This window comes from Panthera leo, chromosome B1 (genome assembly GCF_018350215.1).
Source record: "Panthera leo isolate Ple1 chromosome B1, P.leo_Ple1_pat1.1, whole genome shotgun sequence".
Lineage (NCBI taxonomy): Eukaryota > Metazoa > Chordata > Mammalia > Carnivora > Felidae > Panthera > Panthera leo.
Genome location: NC_056682.1, coordinates 193104565 through 193123459, shown reverse-complemented (window position 1 = coordinate 193123459; position 18895 = coordinate 193104565). Strand labels below are relative to the sequence as shown.

At 44.8% G+C, this 18895-nt stretch overlaps 1 protein-coding gene across 1 annotated transcript in view; it reads left to right on the top strand.

The window, feature by feature from the left end:
* The window catches only part of BST1 (bone marrow stromal cell antigen 1), a 31752-nt gene extending 14048 nt beyond the window's left edge, over positions 1–17704 (top strand). The window contains exons 7-9 of the mRNA XM_042936854.1: positions 1690–1776; positions 5786–5845; positions 16256–17704. Of these exons, the coding sequence (XP_042792788.1) occupies positions 1690–1776; positions 5786–5845; positions 16256–16361 (253 nt within the window). The 3' untranslated portion in view covers positions 16362–17704. The remainder of the gene's footprint in view (positions 1–1689; positions 1777–5785; positions 5846–16255) is intronic.
* The last annotated feature ends 1191 nt before the right edge of the window (positions 17705–18895 follow it).

The following is an 18895-nucleotide window of genomic DNA, read 5'->3' as shown; positions in this document are numbered from 1 at the left end:
CAAAATAAATAAACATCAAAAAACAAAAACAAAAACAAAAACAAAACATAAACCCAGTTGATTCAGAGACAAGCCGATCTGGCAGCTGCAGTGGAATGTCAGAAGCAAGTTGGGGCCTTGTTCTTCAGAGCACTGATGCAAAGCGTTGACAACCCCAAGGACTATGTTCTGGGAGAATCTTAGCAACCTCCCCATTTCAGGCCCCTAGGACCCTCTAAGACTCACCACATAATGAGCGATTATTTTTTCCTGTGTCTTAGGCAAGAGATTAGGTTCGCAGATGACTTACTATAGTTCTACCAGATCTGCATTTCTCTTCCCAGAAGACAAAGTATACTTATGTTGCATAGAAAACAGCACATGTTATTTGTCTTACTTCTGTGGGAAGTTGCCTCTTGTCAGGAAATTTTGCTTCCTTGTTATTTTAACGTTTCTCTCAGAGAAAGCTTGCCCTTCGAACCTGCCTTTAGTGAGATAAGGAAATTGCAAATGATGACCTGGCCTGAAATAATCCTGTCTTTTCTTTTGCTGACAACTTCCTCGTCACACCCTCCTGCCCACACAAAAGCTTTCCACCTTGTGCAACTCCTCAGGGCGCTGTTTCCTAGAAGGGTCTATTCCTGAATTGTTGAATGAAGCCAATTAGATTTTCAGATTTCCTCAGTTGAATGTTCTTTAACGCTATGGAAGAACCTTAAAATGCATTCAAAACCGTGGTGCCAGAAAACCTACTTTCAGGAATTTATGCGAAGGAAATAAGTAATTCAAGATGGGTGTGAAAAGGAAGCTTCGACAGGGTTCATTTTAGTGTGACATCAGCCTTGAGGATCAACAAGAGGGGACTGGTTTTATGAATCATGTCCTGATGATGACGGTGATCATGCCGGAAGTACATATATACACTTCAACAGACACGGGCCAAGGCACACTACAAACTGCATTGGATAGCAGAAGGCTATTGTTATACTTAAAAAGTCTCTGGGGCGCCTTGGTGCCTCAGTCCGTTAAGCGTCCAACTTCGGCTCAGGTCACGATCTCACAGTCTGTGGGTTCGAGCCCCACATCAGGCTCTATGCTGACAGCTCAGAGCCTGGAGCCTGCTTCGGATTCTGTGTCTCCCCTTCTCTCTGCCCTTCCCACGCTCATGCTCTGTCTCTGTTTCTCAATAGTAAATAAAAGTTAAAAAAAATTTAAAAAAGTCTCATGGGAATGAATGCATTTCAAAGATTGAGAACGGTATACACCAAAATGTGAACCGTAGTTATCTCTAGCGATGTGCGATTGGGGTGATTTTTTTCCCTATGGGTTTATTTGCATTTTTAATAATATTTGGTTTGTATGTTCTTGCTTTCATTTAAAACATACTGTATGGGACACAAGTCGCTAGCATTCTGGGGCCCTGGGGCTCTGCCCTAAGGTGTGTTGCTGGGGGGAGGGCTGCGGGGTGCCCTGTGACCACCACCATGTGCCAGGGCAGGTCCCCCCCCCCCGCCCCCCCCCTCCCCAGCTAGACCCGCCAAGACAGGTTCTCAGCGTTCAGCTTTCTAGGGTGCAGCGGGTTTTCCCATATTCCCTCAGAGTGGAGACTAACCCAGGAAGCACGTGGTCATGGGACATTGTAATTCACCCAGAAACAACTTTCTTCTTCCTCCTTTAATTTTATTTATATTCTATGTTTCTGTATTTTAGGGAATCCTGTGGAGAAGGCAGTGTGAAAATCCTGGAAGAGAGACTGGAGAAAATGGGCTTTCAGTACCGCTGTATTAATGATCACCTGTAGGTGCTATATCCTAATCAGTGCACAATTTCCAGGGCGGAGCGGTGATTTTGGAGGGCAAGGGGCCGTTGGAAAGGGTTCTGCTGGGATCAGAGCTGAGGGCCCCTGGACTGTGCCTTCTGGGTTGTCACTGGGCGCGAGGGCTGAGGGTGCCTTCTGGCCAGACCTCTGCCTGGGTCCCACCCACTTTTGTCCAGAGTCTTTAAGAAAAAATGCTTCAAGGGGATACCTGGGTGGCCGAGTCAGTTGAGGGTCTGACTCTTGATTTCCGCTCAGGTCGTGATCCTGGGGTCGTGGGATTAAGCCCTGTGTTGGGCTTGGGCTCCATGATGAGTGTTGGACCTGCTTAAGGTTCTCTCTCTTCTCCTGTCTCCAGCATGTGTGCGTGCTCTCTCTCTCTCTCTCTCAAAAAAAAAAAAAAAAAAAAAAAAATGCTTCAAGGACAGACAGTAAAGTCCTGTTTCCTGGCTGCTTGTCCCATTTCCCCTCCCTTGCTTACAGCAATGGTGAGTCGCCTGAGGACAGGCACTGTGGTCCCGGGATTTGTGGATGCCATGGGTCCTTGCCTAAGATAGGTGCTAAGGTGGGTTTGTTTGAGATACTTACAGATAGACCTTGACAGTGGACCCATAGGAAAATAGTAACAGCTACCATTTACTGTAGCACATTGTAGGCTAAGCACTTTATGTATTTACATATTGCCTGAGGGCTTTCCTGATTCTTGGAAGTTTAGATAAGCTTGGCTGAAACCCTGATACCTGTTGGAACTCTCCCCTGGACTGGGAGTTCTTACCTTGCTGCTTCCTGCTTTTCTCTGCCTCACTGCCTAAGTCTGCAGCCCTGCTCGGTTCCTCGGGGCCAAAGTCCAGCACTGCAAGGCCTTAGTGGCTTTCCCCCAAATTGGCAAGGGTGGCAATTACATCTGCGGTCTTGGCCAGGCCCCACGACCATCCGTCTGGCTCTACTGTACCATACCTTCTCCGTGGCTCTGGGGGCTGGGTAATCGTCCCCACCGAGCAGAGCCCACGGGAAATGTGGGCTGTCCTCCGCTTTCCCAGAGAAGGAGCCCCACAGCTTGAAGCTGGCCCAGCGTACTCATCTGTTATTGTTAACGCTCTCAGGAAACTCAAAAGTTAGGTGTTGCCATCTTCTATTAAACACAAAACAATGTCCTCTTTTGGGGGAAATATAAACTATGTACGGGAAAATGCACAAGCCCTAAGTACACGGTTGAATGAATTTTCACAAGTTCCACACGCACCTGTCTGGATCGAGGAACAATATAACCAGCACCCCAGAGTCTCCCCACCTGCCCACAATAGTAGCCTCTGTCTAGACTTGTGGTGGATTCGTTTTGTCTGTTGTTAAGCTTTGTATAAACACCTGCTTTCCATGGAGGGATAAATTAAGGGTCAGAGAAATTAAATAAGTTTTGCAAGGTCACTACTCTGTGGCAGAGCTGAGTTTTGAACCTAGCATCGTATGGCTTTGAAGTATGCTCTTTTCTTTCTATGAGAGGACTCTTTCTTTCTTTCTTTCTTTCTTTCTTTCTTTCTTTCTTTCATTTTTAAATTTATTATTATTTATTCTTGAGAAAGAGAGTGCAAGCAGGGGAGGGGCAGAATGAGAGGTAGAATCTCAAGTGCCACACTATCAGGGCAGAGCCCGACGTGGGGCTTAAGCCCATGAAACTGTGAGATCATGACCTGAGCTGAAATCTAGAGTTGGATGCTTAACCTGTTATGCCCAGAATTCGTGATCCCCAAAGACCGCCAGGGAGCCGAGTCCTATGTAAAAGCAAAAGAGCCTTTATTCGAGCTAGCTCGAGCTCAATCCCCTACCTGCACCGACCCAGCGGTGAGATACCGACCCTGCGGTGAGATACCGGAGAGAGAGAGTGAGTTTCAAAAGGACAAAGGTTTTATTGGGGCCTAGGGGCAGTTGGTGAGGTAATGGCTGTGGCCTCAGCCGATTGGCTGGGGAAGGGTTCAAGTCCTGTTAGGCAGGTTAAGGGGGGGGGGTGTTACACAAGGGGAGGAGGTGTGGTCAAGGTGAAGGACACAGAACAAGATGGAGTCAGCCAGGCCGGCGTAGGCCCGCCCTTTCAAACCGACTGAGCCACCCAGGAGCCCCTCTACTATAGGACCCTTCCTTTCTTAAAGCACCAGATTTTATTTTATTTATTTTTAATGTTTTCGTTCAAATTGCAGTCAGTTAACATACCATGTAATCTTAGTTTCAGGTGTACAATATAGTGATTCAACACTTCGATAGAGCACCCAGTGCTCATCACAACAAGAAAGCACCAGATTTTTGTATATTTTTCTTGAAAGGCAGTTTTTGTCTTTTGTTTTGTTTTTGTTTTTGTTTTTTTTTACTAAAACTGCTCAGTGATGGAGAAAATTGTGCCAAAATGTTCCACATGTGAGACACTTTGCTTTGGCCCAGAACTCCCTCGAGGAAGTTGTCTTTGTAAGTCGTCAGGCCACGTATGGTGACCCAGGCCAGAGCCCAAGGTCTCCTTCCCTGCGCATGGCTGTCCTCAGGGACTTAGCCTGCTGTCACTTGCCCTAGTGTTGTCCCCACTGATGCTGGCCTTCAGGGCTCTTCCCTTGCAAGCCTGGGTCAGCTCCCCTTCTCCCACTTCTTTACTGCCCACGGGCTCTTGTGTTAAGGTGGGTTTTTGTTTTGCTCCCGGGGCACAGGGGAGGTAACAGAAGGCTTACTGCAGGAGAGTCACAAAGGGTAACAAACCAAACTCCAACCCAGATGTAACTGAGAACCTGCCCCATAAAATTCAGGTGATGTTGTCCTCTGTCCTGTGGCAGACGGAAGTTCTCTGTCCTGTGAGAGACGGAAGTTCTCCCCAAGATTCTTGCCAATTCTGGCCACATCTTCTCTTGTCATAGCCTCTCTTGCCTCCTGGTTGCTTTCTGTGAGCGCTGTCTTGGGCCAGACTCAGTGAAACTCAATGACTTTGGAGTGGGGGGCATGAAGCCACAGCAATAAACTACGGTCATAGCAAATAGCTGTGTATCGTAGACTTTACTGGAAAGTAGGCAAGCCTCGGGGAGCAGTAGAGCGTACACACATTTCCTGTTTCTCCAAAGTCCCTTCCAGCCACCTGGTCAGGGAGGGAGCCCCTGTTGGCCTGACTCCTACCTAGTGTGCCCTGTGCTCCTGTTACCCGGCTCCTCTCTTCACTACTGCTTTCCCTGCCCTCCTGGGATGCCACGTCTCCTCCCTCTACTCGCAGAGCCAGTCAGCTTTCTTTGTTGCTGGAGCCTGGGCAAAGGCCATCACCCATGTGCTTCAAGTCCAACTTTCTGGCCAAAGAACTTACCAAGAGGATTTTCCAGGCAAGACTGTACATGCTTGCTTGGGTGGTTCCGCGCTTGGGCTCTGGAGTGAGCCTGCAGGGTTCGCATTCAGCTCACATTCCGCACCGCAGCCGTTAGTGTGTGTTCTTGGGCCAGTTACTCTGATCAGCTTTCTCACCTGTAAACTGGAGATGGTATTAATACCTGCTCTGTTTGGTCTTTGTGAGGATTAAATGGCAAAGTCTATATAGAAAATCTCATCGGGGGTGCCTTGGTGGCTCAGTCGGTGAAGCGTGAAACGTCAGCTCAGGTCATGATCTCTCGGTTTGTGAGTTCGAGCCCCGCGTTGGGCTCTGCACTGACAGCTCAGATCCTGGAGCCTGCTTTGGATTCCGTGTCTCCCTGTCTCTCTGTTCCTCCCCTGTTCGCACTCTGTGTCTGCTATTTCTCTCTCAGCAATAAATAAAGATTAAAACAATTAAAAACAAATAAAAAAATCCATCATCAAATTTCTTGGTATGTAGTAAGTGCCTAATAAATGCTGGCTAATATTTTTAAAAACAAACAGTTTGTGTTCTTTTAGGTGAGAGACTTTGTATCCCCGGTACTTTCCAGGCATACCGTATATGTTTGATGAGTGAGAGTCATTTAAATAATCCCTTAAATATTATTTCTTTTCATTCTGTAGACCAGTGAAGCTCTTAATGTGTGTGGACCACAGCACTCATCCTGACTGTGCCTTAAACTCGTAAGTAGCTGTCCTGCCCCGACCTCCTTGCCTCCCCAAGATAAGCGGGACTATTTTTAGACCACTGATGAATTGCAGTATGATTTTACACACGCGCCCTAGAACATGTGGCTGCGGAGGGAGTCCTGTGCTTCTGCACTGAGCGGCTCGGGCTCTCTGAGCGGCTAAGATGGTGCAGGTTTGATGAACACCTGCCCAGGTGAGCTGAAGTCCATACCATCCGTTCTTCCATCTGTAAGGGGAAAAGAGTACCCTGGCCGCTGCACATTGTGCTGTGTGCGCCACATGGAATATTTTGTCCATTTTGGGGCGCCTGGGTGGCTCGGTCGGTTGAGCGTCCCACTTGGGCTCAGGTCGTGATCTCGCGGCCCGTGGGTTCGAGCCCCGCGTCGGGCTCTGTGCTGACAGCTCGGAGCCTGGAGCCGGCTTCGGGGTCTGTGTCTCCCTCTCTCTCTGGCCCTCCCCTGCTCATGGTCTGTCTGTCTGTCTGTCTCTCTCTCAAAGATGAATAAACGTTAAAAAACATTAAAAAAAAAAAGAATATTTTGTTCAGTTTCCTAACTAGTCCATTAGAAAGAGAGAAACAGACAGACACAGAAAGAGAGAGAAGGACTGCTCACCATCCCCACAGAGCTCTTGTCTCCTTCATTTAGTACGAGAACCCTCGCATTTCAGTTGGGCTCACGGCTGCCAAGAGCAGCGAGCATGTTTCCTGGCTTCCCTTTGCGCTGCGGTGGGGCGATGGGCGCGACTCCACGTGAAAGGAAGGGACCTGTCTTCCCTGTGTGCGTTCCTGCCGCCCCGTGGATGGACCTGGGCCACGCGGTGGGGACCGTCCTCGGCTGGGCACGCAGAGCCGCACAATGGGGGAGGCTGGGCGCTCCCGACCGTGGAGCTGCCGTGTCCGCCCCGGACTGTTCCTGGGAGGGAAGTAACGAGCAGATCCCACCATGACAGCATGTGACCCTGGAGCTGACCCCTCGGAGGAGGCACGCAGTTTTCTCATCCTCTCATGAAAGAGCAAGAATGTCCTATGATCCTGGGTCCTCACTTGCTTCACGTGGAAAGGACACCCACCGTCCCGTCCACGCTGCTCAAAGACCTTCAAGGTTCCTGTGACCGATCCAGACTTCTAGTCTGGCCTTCCGGGTCCTTCACACTCTTTCTACACACACCACCCCCCAACTTCTCACCGGGAACTTTCCTGCCCACAGACTGTGGACACTGAGCCTTTGGGCGGCGGTAAGAGCACTGCGCTTGGAGTCCCATAGCCTGAGGTGGGCGGTTTTCTCAGGCCCCAAACGAAAAATAATGGAAACCACCTCACAGGATTGTCGTGGAGATTGAAGAAAGCAACAGGTGTATTAGCCCCCCACCTCCTTTCTCGACAGGACACTGGAAAGACTCTTAAAGAGCCAGGTCTGGGCACAGGGCCCAGGTTCCTCAAGTTCAAGTAGGTAGGGCATCGGTCGAAATTCTTGTCTACAAGCATCACACATCAGTTCCAGGTAGTTCAGCAGAAATGGGATGTATTCAAAGATTTTAAGGCACCGCACAGAATCTTCCTGTGAGAGCCGGGGAAGCGGGACCGGAGTCCAGGCCGAAGTCTGACCCAGAACTGCCAGAGGGGAGCCTGTGTGGGTACACACAGCTCAGAGAGTGCCTGTGCTCACACCTGGGTGCTTCCACAATCTCTGCCACTGCAGCCTCAGAGCGCTGGTGCCTTAGGCATCCTCACGGTTAGCATAGTTTACTTTTTAAGCTTATTTATTTTGAGAGAAAGAGAGAGTGTGAGTGGGGGAGGGGCAGAGAGAGAGGGAGAGAGAATCCCAGTGCACTCAGCAGAACCCAGTGTGGGGCTTGATCTCATGAACCATGAGATCACGCCCCGATCCGAAATCAAGAGTTAGACGCTAGTCAAATGAGCCACCCAGGTGCCCCTAGACTAGACGTTGGGGGGCCCTGCTGTCTCAATCCACTGTGCTCCAGTGGGGACAGCTGGTTGGCAGAGTTTGGTCATGTGTCTGTGCGCTAACTGCAGGGCAGGGTGGGAAAGTGAGTATCTGCTTTAAATCCAGCCTCGTGGCTTTAAATCTCACCTATATGCTGGTGCCTCCGGAATGAATGTCTCTAGTCTAGGTCCTGTACGGAACGCCATACTTGCATATTTAACAGTCTACTCAGTGTTTCCACTTGGATGGTCTAATAGGTATTTCAATCTCAACACATCCCAAACCGAACTGAGTTTACCTGCTCCGGTAGGCCGAATCATGGCACCTAACGATACCCAGTTGTCATCCTTGGAATCTGTGACTATCACCTTGTATGGCAAAGGGACTTTTCAGATGTGATTACGTTGAGGATCTTGAGATGGGGAGACTATCCTTGGTTATCCAGGTGGACCCTAAATAGAATCACAAGTGTCCTTATGAGAGGGAGGCAGAGGGAGATTCGATGCACAACACAAGCAGGCAGTGTGATCATGGAAGCAGAGATTGGACTGGTGCACCTTATTTATTTATTTATTTATTTATTTATTTATTTATTGAGAGTGCAAGTGAGCAAGGGGCAGAGAGAGAGGAGAGAGAAGCGGGGCTCACCTGAAGCGGGGCTCACCTGAAGCGGGGCAGGGCTCCAGCTCACCCGATGCGGGGCTCGAACTCACAAACCGTGAGATCATGACCCGAGCTGAAGTCAGATGCTTAACTGACTGAGCCACCCAGGCGCCCCTGGAAGGGTGTACTTTAAAAGGGCAGGGAAACCGATTCTTCCTTCAGGAGGCTCTCCGGAACGAAGGAGCCCCACTGACACCTTGACTTTAGTGTGGTGAGACTGGTTTCTGACTTCCGACCTTCAGAACTGTAAGAGAGTAAATGTGCGTTGTTTTAAGCCACTGATTGATTTATTGCAGTGGCAACAGGAAACTAAGACACCTCTAAACTTGGTCTACCCAGAGTCTTCCTGGTCTCAATTGATGGCAATGCCCAACTTTCCCCAAATCCCCAAATGCCTGTTCCAGAAATCTTGGAGCCGTCTTTGATTCCTTCCCTTCTCTCATGCTTTACCAGAAAATTCCACTGGTTCAACTTACAGATTGATGGAGTATGCAGTCACCTACCAGAACCAGCCCGGCCAGCAGTCAGCTAGATTACTTAGCGGGCCCTAATGAGCCTTCTTGCTTTCACCTTGTCCCATCCTTCATGGCCTGTTTGAGGCCCAGCTGCCATTTTAATTGTTTATTAGGGAAACTTCCAGAAGTTCACAAAGTATAGAGTGTAGTTCTGTAACTATTCAGTCATGGGACTTGTCGGCTCACAACTCTGCAGTCACTCCCACATCGCTCAGAGTAAGAGCCAAACAGCCTGCTCTGGCCCAGTTCTCTCCAGCTTCTTCCTTACTCCCTTCTCCTTTCTGTGCCTCAGAGTGGCCTCCTGGAACATCCCAGGTGAATTCCTGCCCCGGGGCCTTTGCCTGCACTGTTCCCTCTGCCTGGAAGTCCTTCCCCTAGCTGTCAATGGGCTAACTCTCTCACCTGCTGTATTAGCTTGTATCTCACCTCCAGGAAGTTATCCTGACCTCGGTATTTTAAATTACAGCCTGCACCATGGACTGGCTCTGTGAAACCCCTCCTGTGGCTCTATTTCTCTTTTTTATGATGTTTATCAGCTTCTGACTTATTTGCTCATTAAGTTTATTCTTTTTTTTACACACTTTTTTCTTAAAGTTTACTTATTTTGAGAGGGAGAGAGAGAGCAAGAGAGAGTATGTGTGCATGCAAGTGGGGGAGAGGCAGAGACAGAGAATCCCAGGCAGGCTCCACACTGTCTGTGCAAACTCACAAATGATGAGACCATGACCTGAGCTAAAGTTGGATGCTTAACCGTCTGAGCCACCCAGGTGCCTAAGTTTATTCTTTACTGCCTATCTGCCACCTGTTAGCACATAAGCCCCAGAAGGACAGAGACTTTTACCTGTTTTGTTCACTGATGGATGTTTCCCAAGAGATTAGTATGGAGCCTGCAACCTGGTAGGCACTTGGCGGGGGGGGGGGGGGGTAGAGGAAGAAAGAGAGAAAGAAAGAAAAGAAATAAAAGAAAGAGAGGGAGAGAAAGAAAGTGAGAGAGAGAAAGAAAGAAAGAAAAGAGAGGGAGAAAGAAAGAAAAAAAGAGAAAGGGAGAGACAAAAAGAAAGAAAAGAGAGGGAGAAAGAAAAAAAGAAAGGGAGAGAGAAAGAAAGAAAGAGAGGGAAAGAAAGAAAAGAGAAAGAAAGGAAAGAGAGGGAGAAAGAAAAAGGGAGAGAGAAAGGAAGAAAAGAGAGGAAAGAAAGAGGAAGAAAGGAGAGAAGAAATAAAAGAGAAAGGAAAAAAAGAAGAGAAAGAAAGAAAGAAAGAAAGAGAAAGAAAGAGAGAAAGAGAGAAAGAAAGAAAGAAAGAAAAAGAAAGAAAGGGATTGGTTTCCTCTTTGTGGAAGCTCGTGTTTGAGACAATGTCTCAATCCGGCCAGGTAGCCAAAAGGAATGACAGATGCCCTAGGGAAGTTGGAGACATGCCTGGTGGTAGCAAATGTGTAAGTTCCAGATTTCGATTGCAAGAAACAGAAACCGATGGTTCACTTAGGCGGAGAAAAGGGGAATAAGGTTGTGGGAGGATTTAGTGGCCTGGGCAACCCAGTTTGCTGGGGACTTCAAAAGGCCTGGCCGCGTAGGCTCCTTAGCGTTACAGTGTAACTCGGGTCTTTACGGTTTTACTCCGTTTCCTTAAGCAGACTGTCAACTTTATACAGATACAGATCACGTAAAGTTTCTTTTTGTAAAACCACTGGGCCCTCCACTGCCATTCCTGAAAGAGGCAAGTGGTGCCACCCTGGCACCCCGTGCCTCAGTTTACCTCCTCTGCTGCAGGATGTGTCGGGTGACTGAGGGTGGCTCTCCTTACCTCTCCCAGGCCTTTCTGAGGACTTTGGGTGTGTCGGCCTTCCAGTGCGGCAGTCTGGGGTCATCATCTTGCCTCCTGATCACGTTCCTGGAAGGTGGGCAATTTGATCCCCATCAGTGATGCTGAGGGGGCTAAGTGATCTCTTAGAGTCATTCAGGACTGGCTAGAGCCACGTACAGAATGCAAGTTCGTGTGTCAAATCCTTGTTTTTCCCACCAAACCACACTACCTCAAAATGTCCCTGTGGTTCACATCACAGCAGATAAGGAAGGATTTTTTTAAAAAATGTTTATTTTTAAGAGAGAGAGTGAGGGGGAAGGGGCAGAGAGAGAGACAGGATCCAAAGTGAGCTCTGTGCTGAGTGGAGAGCCTGATGTGGGGCTTGAACTCTCAAAAGTATGAGATCACGACCTGAGCCGAAGTCAGACGCTTAACCAACTGAGCCACAGGCACGCCAGGAAGGGGCTTATAGTCCCTGATCTGTTCTTTACTTTGTTTGGGCATTCTTTCAGTGATTGTTGAATAGATTTATTTATGACAGTTCTTCCCCAGTTCCATTGAATGTCAAGAATAAAACCCTCTTGGCACATGCACCCCCATGTTTATAGCAGCACTATCAACAATAGCCAAAGTATGGAAAGAGCCCAAATGTCCATCGATGGGTGAATGGATAAAGAAGATGTGGTATATCTGTAGAATGGAGTATTACTCGGCAATCAAAAAGAATGAAATCTTGCCATTTGCAACTACGTGGATGAAACTGGAGGGTATTATGCTATGCAAAATCAGTCAGTCAGAGAAAGACAAATATATGACTTCACTCATATAAGGACTTTAAGGTACAAAACAGATGATCATAAGGGAAGGGAAGCAAAAATAATATAAAAACAGGGAGGGCGACAAAACATAAGAGACACTTAAATATGGAGAACAAACAGAGGGTTACTGGAGGGGTGGGAGGGGGGAGGGGCTAAATGGGTAAGGGGCACTAAGGAATCTACTCCTGAAAACATTGTTGCACTAGATGCTAACTAACTTGGATGTAAATTAAAAAAAAAAAAAATAATAAAAAAAACCCAAACCCTCTTTCACTCGTTGCCAGATTTTCCTCCACTCTCATTGCCCTGGAAGGAATTTTACTGATCTCTTTTTTAAACAACTTCACTAAGAATATTGATGGATAATTTGCAAGAGATGATCCCCAAATGGCAAATACGGAGAATGAGTTCCTCCTTGTAGTAGTAATGAGATATAATTTTTTTAATGTTTATTTGTTTTGAGAGAGCACAAGTCGGGGAGGGGTAGAGGGAGAAGGGGACAGAGGATCCTAAGTGGATTCTGTGCTAAGAGCAGTGAGCCCGATGTGGGGCTCCAACTCACGAACTGAATGGCAAGATTATGACCTGAGCTGAAGTTGGATGCCCAACCGACTGAGCCACCCAGGTGCCCCAAATGAGATACAGATTTCATGAGGTGCAATTTTCACCACAATGTCTTTGACATACAGTGGAAAAAATATTGTAAAGATGTTATTAAATGCTTGATGCCATTATAAGTTTGTAAATTGCTTTGGGAGAAAAATTTGACAATATGTATCAGGCATTATAAAAATATTCATAATCTCTGACCTTAAGTCAGACCTTAGGGTACTTCTGGTACCCTCTTCTAAAGAAACGATTCAGAATGTGGGCACAACCTCTATGCTCAGAGATGTTCACCAAAGCATTCTTTATAATACTGAATCAGAGGTAGATATCCAATGAGAAGTGAATGGTTACATCAAAGGGTTACATTTACTGGAATAGAATGTAGACATTGTATGTAGATTATATCTCCGTAAAGCTGGGTGGGGGAAACAGTGATAGGATAATCATACAGCAATATGGAGAAATTCTCATGAACAATTTCTCATGAAAAAATATGTAGAAAACAATCTTGTAGACTCCAGTATTGGCCAAAAATTCAGTACAATGACAATACAGGATTGGTGAGGAAATGAGAAAACAGACATACTTATGTTATTGAAATAAGGACTCCTTGTATCAATCGAGGTCAAGGAGAAACATCAAAAGTCTCATCTTGGTCGGAATTCTCTGTCCAAAATGCATTGTCTCTCCTCCCCCCACATACCCTAGGACACAGAAGTGGGAAATCCAAGCTCAACTTGCTTTGGAATAGTGGAACAAAGGACTTTTAATCTACAAAGGTTTAAAACGGAATATATAGCTGTTAATATAAATCCAACTCATATTATTAATAGTTTTGTGGAAAGTTGGGGCGCCTGGGTGGCTAGGTTGGTTGAACATTCGACTATGGCTCAGGTCATGATCTCATGGTTCATGGGTTTGAGCCCCATGTCAGGGTCTGTGCTGACAGCTCAGAGCCTGGAGCTTGCTTCGGATTCTGTCTCCCTCTCTCTTTGCCCCTCCCTTCTTCGAGCTCTGTCTTTCTCTCTCCAAGATAAATCAACATTAAAAAAAATAGTTTTGTGGTAAGTTTAGGAAGAACTTGCATTTTTTGGTATTTAATTAAATTTGGAGCATTTTAGAGAATTTAGCATATAAAAATAGCCCTGTGATTCCAAATATGTATGTAACTATTAAATAGCTGATTGTAGACTTGGGTTTTTTAATGTTGAAAGTTATAAGAGATTTTACTTTTTAGCCAAAATTGGAATGTTTAAGAGAATTAAGATGAAATTTTATACCTTTATTAGATTTACTAGAATCAAGTGTTTGAGAAGGTGTGGCTCGTTTAAAGTCACTTGAAGTATTTAAAAAAATGTAACATTTAAAAAAGATAAGTTTAAAATAATTTAGTCTAAAATAACCTGAGTTAAAACTATTCAAGGAAATTTGATTAAGTATGAAATCCCCTTAAAACTTATTGTCAGAGGCACCTGGCTGGCTTAATCTGTAGAGCATGTGACTTTGGATGTTGGGATAGTGAGTTCAAGCCCCATGTTGGGCACAGAGATCACTTTTTATTTTTTAATTAATTTATTTATTAAAAAAATTTAATGATTTATTTATTTTTGAGAGAGAGAGAGAGAGAATGAGCAAGGGAGGGGCAGAGAGAGAGGGAGACATAGAATCAGAGCAGGCTCCAGGCTCTGAGCTGTCCACACAGAGCCTGATGCAGGGCTCGAACCCATGCACCATGAGATCATGACCTGAGCTGAAGTCAGACGCCCAGCTGACTGAGCCACCCAGGCACCCCAAGATTACTTCAAAAAAAAAGTTATTATCAGAGGTCCCTAGGTTTTTTTATTTTGTTTTAAAAGTAAGCTTTAGGCCCAATGTGAGGCTTGAACTCGTGACCTCGACATCCAGAGTTGTGTACTGAGCCCACCAGGCGCCCCCCGCCTAGGTTTTTAAACAGAAAAATATGACACGTAAGTCAACTAGAAAAATGTTTGGAGAAATAAGGTGTTTGAATTTATAAGCTTAATAGCTAGAATTAATTTTTAAAACCAAAGTAATTGCAAATAGTGTTTTTTCTTTGCATAAAAATTGCCCTCCAGCACAACCTCATGTGGACAGGAAAAGTTTAAGTTGTGACAAATCAATGCCTAGAACATGAAGCCAGTCGTGAAAAGCAAAGGAAAACTACGTGTTTCTGGGTGTGTGCGATAATGGATGTCAGTGATGAAACGGTCTAAGGAAATGAGCTCCAAATTGCTACCAGTGGTTACTTCTATAAAAGGCAGTGAGAACTGAAAAAGGGTGGAGACTCTTATTATGACTATGTTTAGTTCTGTAATATTTTATTTTCCTAAAAGAATAAAAATAAGTATACCCTTGGATTCGTTAATTATTGTAAAGAAAAAAAAATTTTGAGTAAATCAAGTCTGAAACGTGAACTGAATCAAAAGTGCAATTGTAGTAAATGTCCAGCAGGGGGAGCCCTAGTACAAACTTGTGGCTGCTTGAGGTTCCTTTATTCCATTTTTATTAATTTGTTTTTTATTTGAGTGTAGTTGACACACAATGTTACATTAGTTTCAGGTGTACAATATAGTGATTAGACAGGCTTATACATTATGCTATACTCATCCCAAGTATAACTACCATCTGTTAGCATATAACGCAGTATCATTAACTAAATTCTCTATGCTTTTCTTTCTTTCTTTCTTTTTTTTTTTCTTTGTGACTTATTCATTCCATAACTGGAAGTCTGTATCTTCCACTCCGCTTCATCCATTTTGTTTTGCCCATTCTCCCACTCTCCTCCCCTCTGGCAACCATCAGTTTGTTCTCTATTTACAGGTCTGATTCTACTTTTTGTTTGTTTATTCATTTGTTTTTTTTTTTTCTTTTAGATTTACATATAACTGAATCATATGCTTTTTGTCTTTCATAGTCTGAATTATTTCACTTAGCATAATACCCTCTAGGTCCATCTATGTTGTTGCAAATGCTAAAAATTTCATCCTTTTTGTGGCTGTGTAATATTCCTGTGTGTGTCTGCATGAGCACGTGTGTGTGTGTGTGTGTGTGTGTGTGTGTGTGTGAATACCACATCTCCCTTATCCATTCATCCATCAATAGGTTGCTTCCATATCTTGCTATTATAAATAATGCTGTAATAAACATTAGTGAATGAGGGGTGACCAGCACTCAGATGGAGTCCCAAACCATGGGATAAATTTCCAAGCCAACATTCGATGGTTTCATGATTTAAAAAGATGTATCTTTGAATTGGTTTTTAAAAATTCAGTAATTTCTGTTTTAAAAAATCCAGTCAGTGGTCAGACTCTATTTGTTATGACAAGTCCATGTTTTGTTTATGTATTTATTTTTGAGAGAGAGGGAGAGAGAGAGAGAGAGAGAGAGCAAGGGAGGGGCAGAAAGAGAGGGATGGAGAACCCAAGCAGGTTCTGTGTAGAGCTTGACGCAGGGCTCAAACCCACGAACTGTGACATCATGACCTGAGCTGAAGACGGATGCTCAACCAGCTGAGCCACTCAGGAGCCCCGACCAGAGTCCATTTTTTTTGGCCGGGTCCTCTCTTGGTGTCTTTAAGTCAAGATAGGTTTTTCCACGCCAGTTAAACTCTGACAATGTAATGTCGATCAGTAGGGAAGTTGGCTAGGTTTATGGTATATCCATACAGTAAGAATTCATCCATGAGGAAGAATGAATTAACTCATATGTACAATATGAAAGTATGCCCAAAATATGATGTTAGGGGGAAAAAATTACAGGTTGCATTTGTACTCAGATGAAAGGGTGTGTGAAGGTGTGTGTGGGAACATGTGTAATGCATGCATACGTGTTACGTTCCTGGGAAGACAGTTCAAACCGTCAGCAATGATTCTCTGTGGAAAGCAAGAATGGGGGAGTCGAAGGCACTTTTACTCGTCACTTGTTAACTTTCTGCACTATTTCAATTTTTTTTGCAGCATGCATGTGTATTTTTGACAGTAGGCATTGCACACCAATACTGAAATTTTCTCTTTCCTTTTTAATTTACAGAGCAGTAACCTCCACTCGAAGAGAAGCCCCACCCCTCTGTGCAGAACATGGTGCCAGCCTCTTCATTCCTTTCTTAGTGGTTCTGGCTTCAGTTATTCAACCGTGACTGGAAGCCCAGCTGTGCTGCCCTACCATCCCCCAGCCCTGAAACCCGCCCTTGCACATTCCTCTGTCTTGTTCTGTGCATACCAGGTGGTTCCACTGTCTAAAGAAGCTTCCTTCTGGGAAAAAATGTTAATGTTTTCAATGATACACAAGCTCGGGATTTCAGAGACAAGAAATTAGTCTAGTTCTACTTAGCAGGTTAAAATTGCTGCATTAGAATGAAAGCAAGTTATTAGTTTCTTGTGTCATATTGTATAAAGCATTGGGACCCAGACTATTGTTACATAATAAAATATTTTTAGAAAATTCTAGTAGAATTAGATTTTATATTTTTTCTGAATTTTCCTGTATCCCCTGTGGGGCACACTGCTTGCTTATTGATAGCTTAAGATATATATACACTCTATAAATGTATATATATTTGACGTGCAAAGATTTATGAATAAAGGTGTTCACTTAATGGTTATGTATAATGGGGAGGAGAAACTCATAATGTCCAATAATAGGGAACTGTTTTCATATGGTTTGGTATATCTGTAGGTTAGAATCGCGTTCAACTGGTAAAAGTCATGTTTACCAATCCAAATGTCCTTCAGCTGGTGAATGGATGGGCTCACTGTGGTACATCTATACAATACTCAGCAACACTCTCTATATAGTCAGAAAGAAAATGTTACATGAGTAACACTCAGATGTGCTAATACAAGAAGCCAGATCAATAGACGACATACTGTATTATTCTACTTATATGACATTCTGGAAAAGGCAACACTGTAGGAATGGAGAATAGATCAGTGGTAGCAAAGGGTTAGGACTAGGGGGAGGGGGTAACTACAAAGGGGTAGTGTGAGGGAATTTTGGGGGAGTGAGAAACTGTTCTGTATCTTGATTGTGGTAGTGAATCTATGTCTTTGTCAACACTTAGAACCGTACATCAAAAAGAGTAAATTTCACTGTGTGTAACTGAAATGTTTTCAAAGAACGTTTAATGATACAGAAAAATGTCAACAATAAGTACAAGAAGCGAGATATGAAACCTTCTAAAATATAATACAAATTTAACAAATTCTATTATGATATGCATATTGTAAACGAATGAAAGAAAAAGTAATAAACTCAAAGGCAGAGCAATTATCTCTGGGTGGTGGTCTTATCAGTGATTCCTATTTTTGACTTTGGCATTTTCGTGTTTTTCGGATGTTCTCTAATGAGTATGTGTTACTTTTATAATCAGAAAAGGAGAAATCCACACACATATACACACACGCACGTATCATACGTGTGTGGTACTTTGTCTTGACACAAAACATTTCCAGAAGACAAAAATAAAACCAAAAGCTTGTCACAGACACTTCTCTGTTCTCCTTATTCCTTTTCTTACCTAAAGCATGTGTGGGGGTTTCAGACATGAGAACTCCCTGATTCTGATGCCCCGGTACCCAGAAACAGGCAGCGGGAGCTCTTTCACTTCCTGCAGGGCCTGTAAAGGGGAAGAAAAAGATTGTCCGAGGGCGGTAGAGCTGTTCCTCAAATGTGTAACCCTGAGCACAGGGCTCTTTCTCTCTTACCCCAGTGCCCCTCATCTCTAGGTGAGGCCCCCCTGGCAGTGTCTCTCCTCAGTTTTTGTGGACGCTTGACCAAATAGTCCCTATACAGTTGGAAAACTGAACAGCCTCATGATCACTGTGTATAACATAGACACACATAACAACCCCATGAATAGCTAAAGAGCATCTCAGACTGCCCTGGGCTGGCCTCATCTCTCTCCCTGGGAATGACATCAAAGCCTCTTGACTAGTTCCCTCTGTCTCCCATCCCTTTCTCTCCTGTTTCCTTCTCTCCCACTGTTACCCCTCCCTCGTGGCATCCACCGGCTCATTGGCCCATTGCTGGTGATTTGGCAGGAGAGACCAGCTAACTTCCTTAACCACTGTCATCAGCTACCTTCATGATCATCACCATCATCATGACCATAGCTAGCATTTCATGAGTTCTTATCATCAGCCAGGCACTGTTGTAAATGCCTGATAAATGATTTAATCATTCACATAGTTATCATTACTATCTCATTTTGCAGACAAGAAAACTGAGGCTTGACACTTCCTCAAGGTCACAAGGCTAGTAAGTGGAAAGGAGTTTTTACAACTAGAGTTGGAGTGCTTGCCCATCTGCTGTACTAAATAAGATCCCACAAATGTTAAGGATCCCTAGATTCTGTTTCAGAACCATCTGAATGGACTCCTTTCTCAGGAGATTTCCAACCTTGCTATCCACGTATCGTCTTTGCTTTTGCTTTTCCCTTGCACTTTGACACAAAACAGTCTCTCTTTCTCCCAAACTGGACTTCTCTCCTGTCCATACTGGCACCTCTCTTGCTTGCCTTGGCACGTTTAACGACACCTGTCAGGGTAACATAATTTCTATCTCACTTCCAAGGGCTGATGTCATATCCCTACTCAAACCGCCTGAGCATTGCAGGTGGAAATTAGACTTACAGTTACATGGAAACAAGAGTTTTCCATGCATATGAGCCTG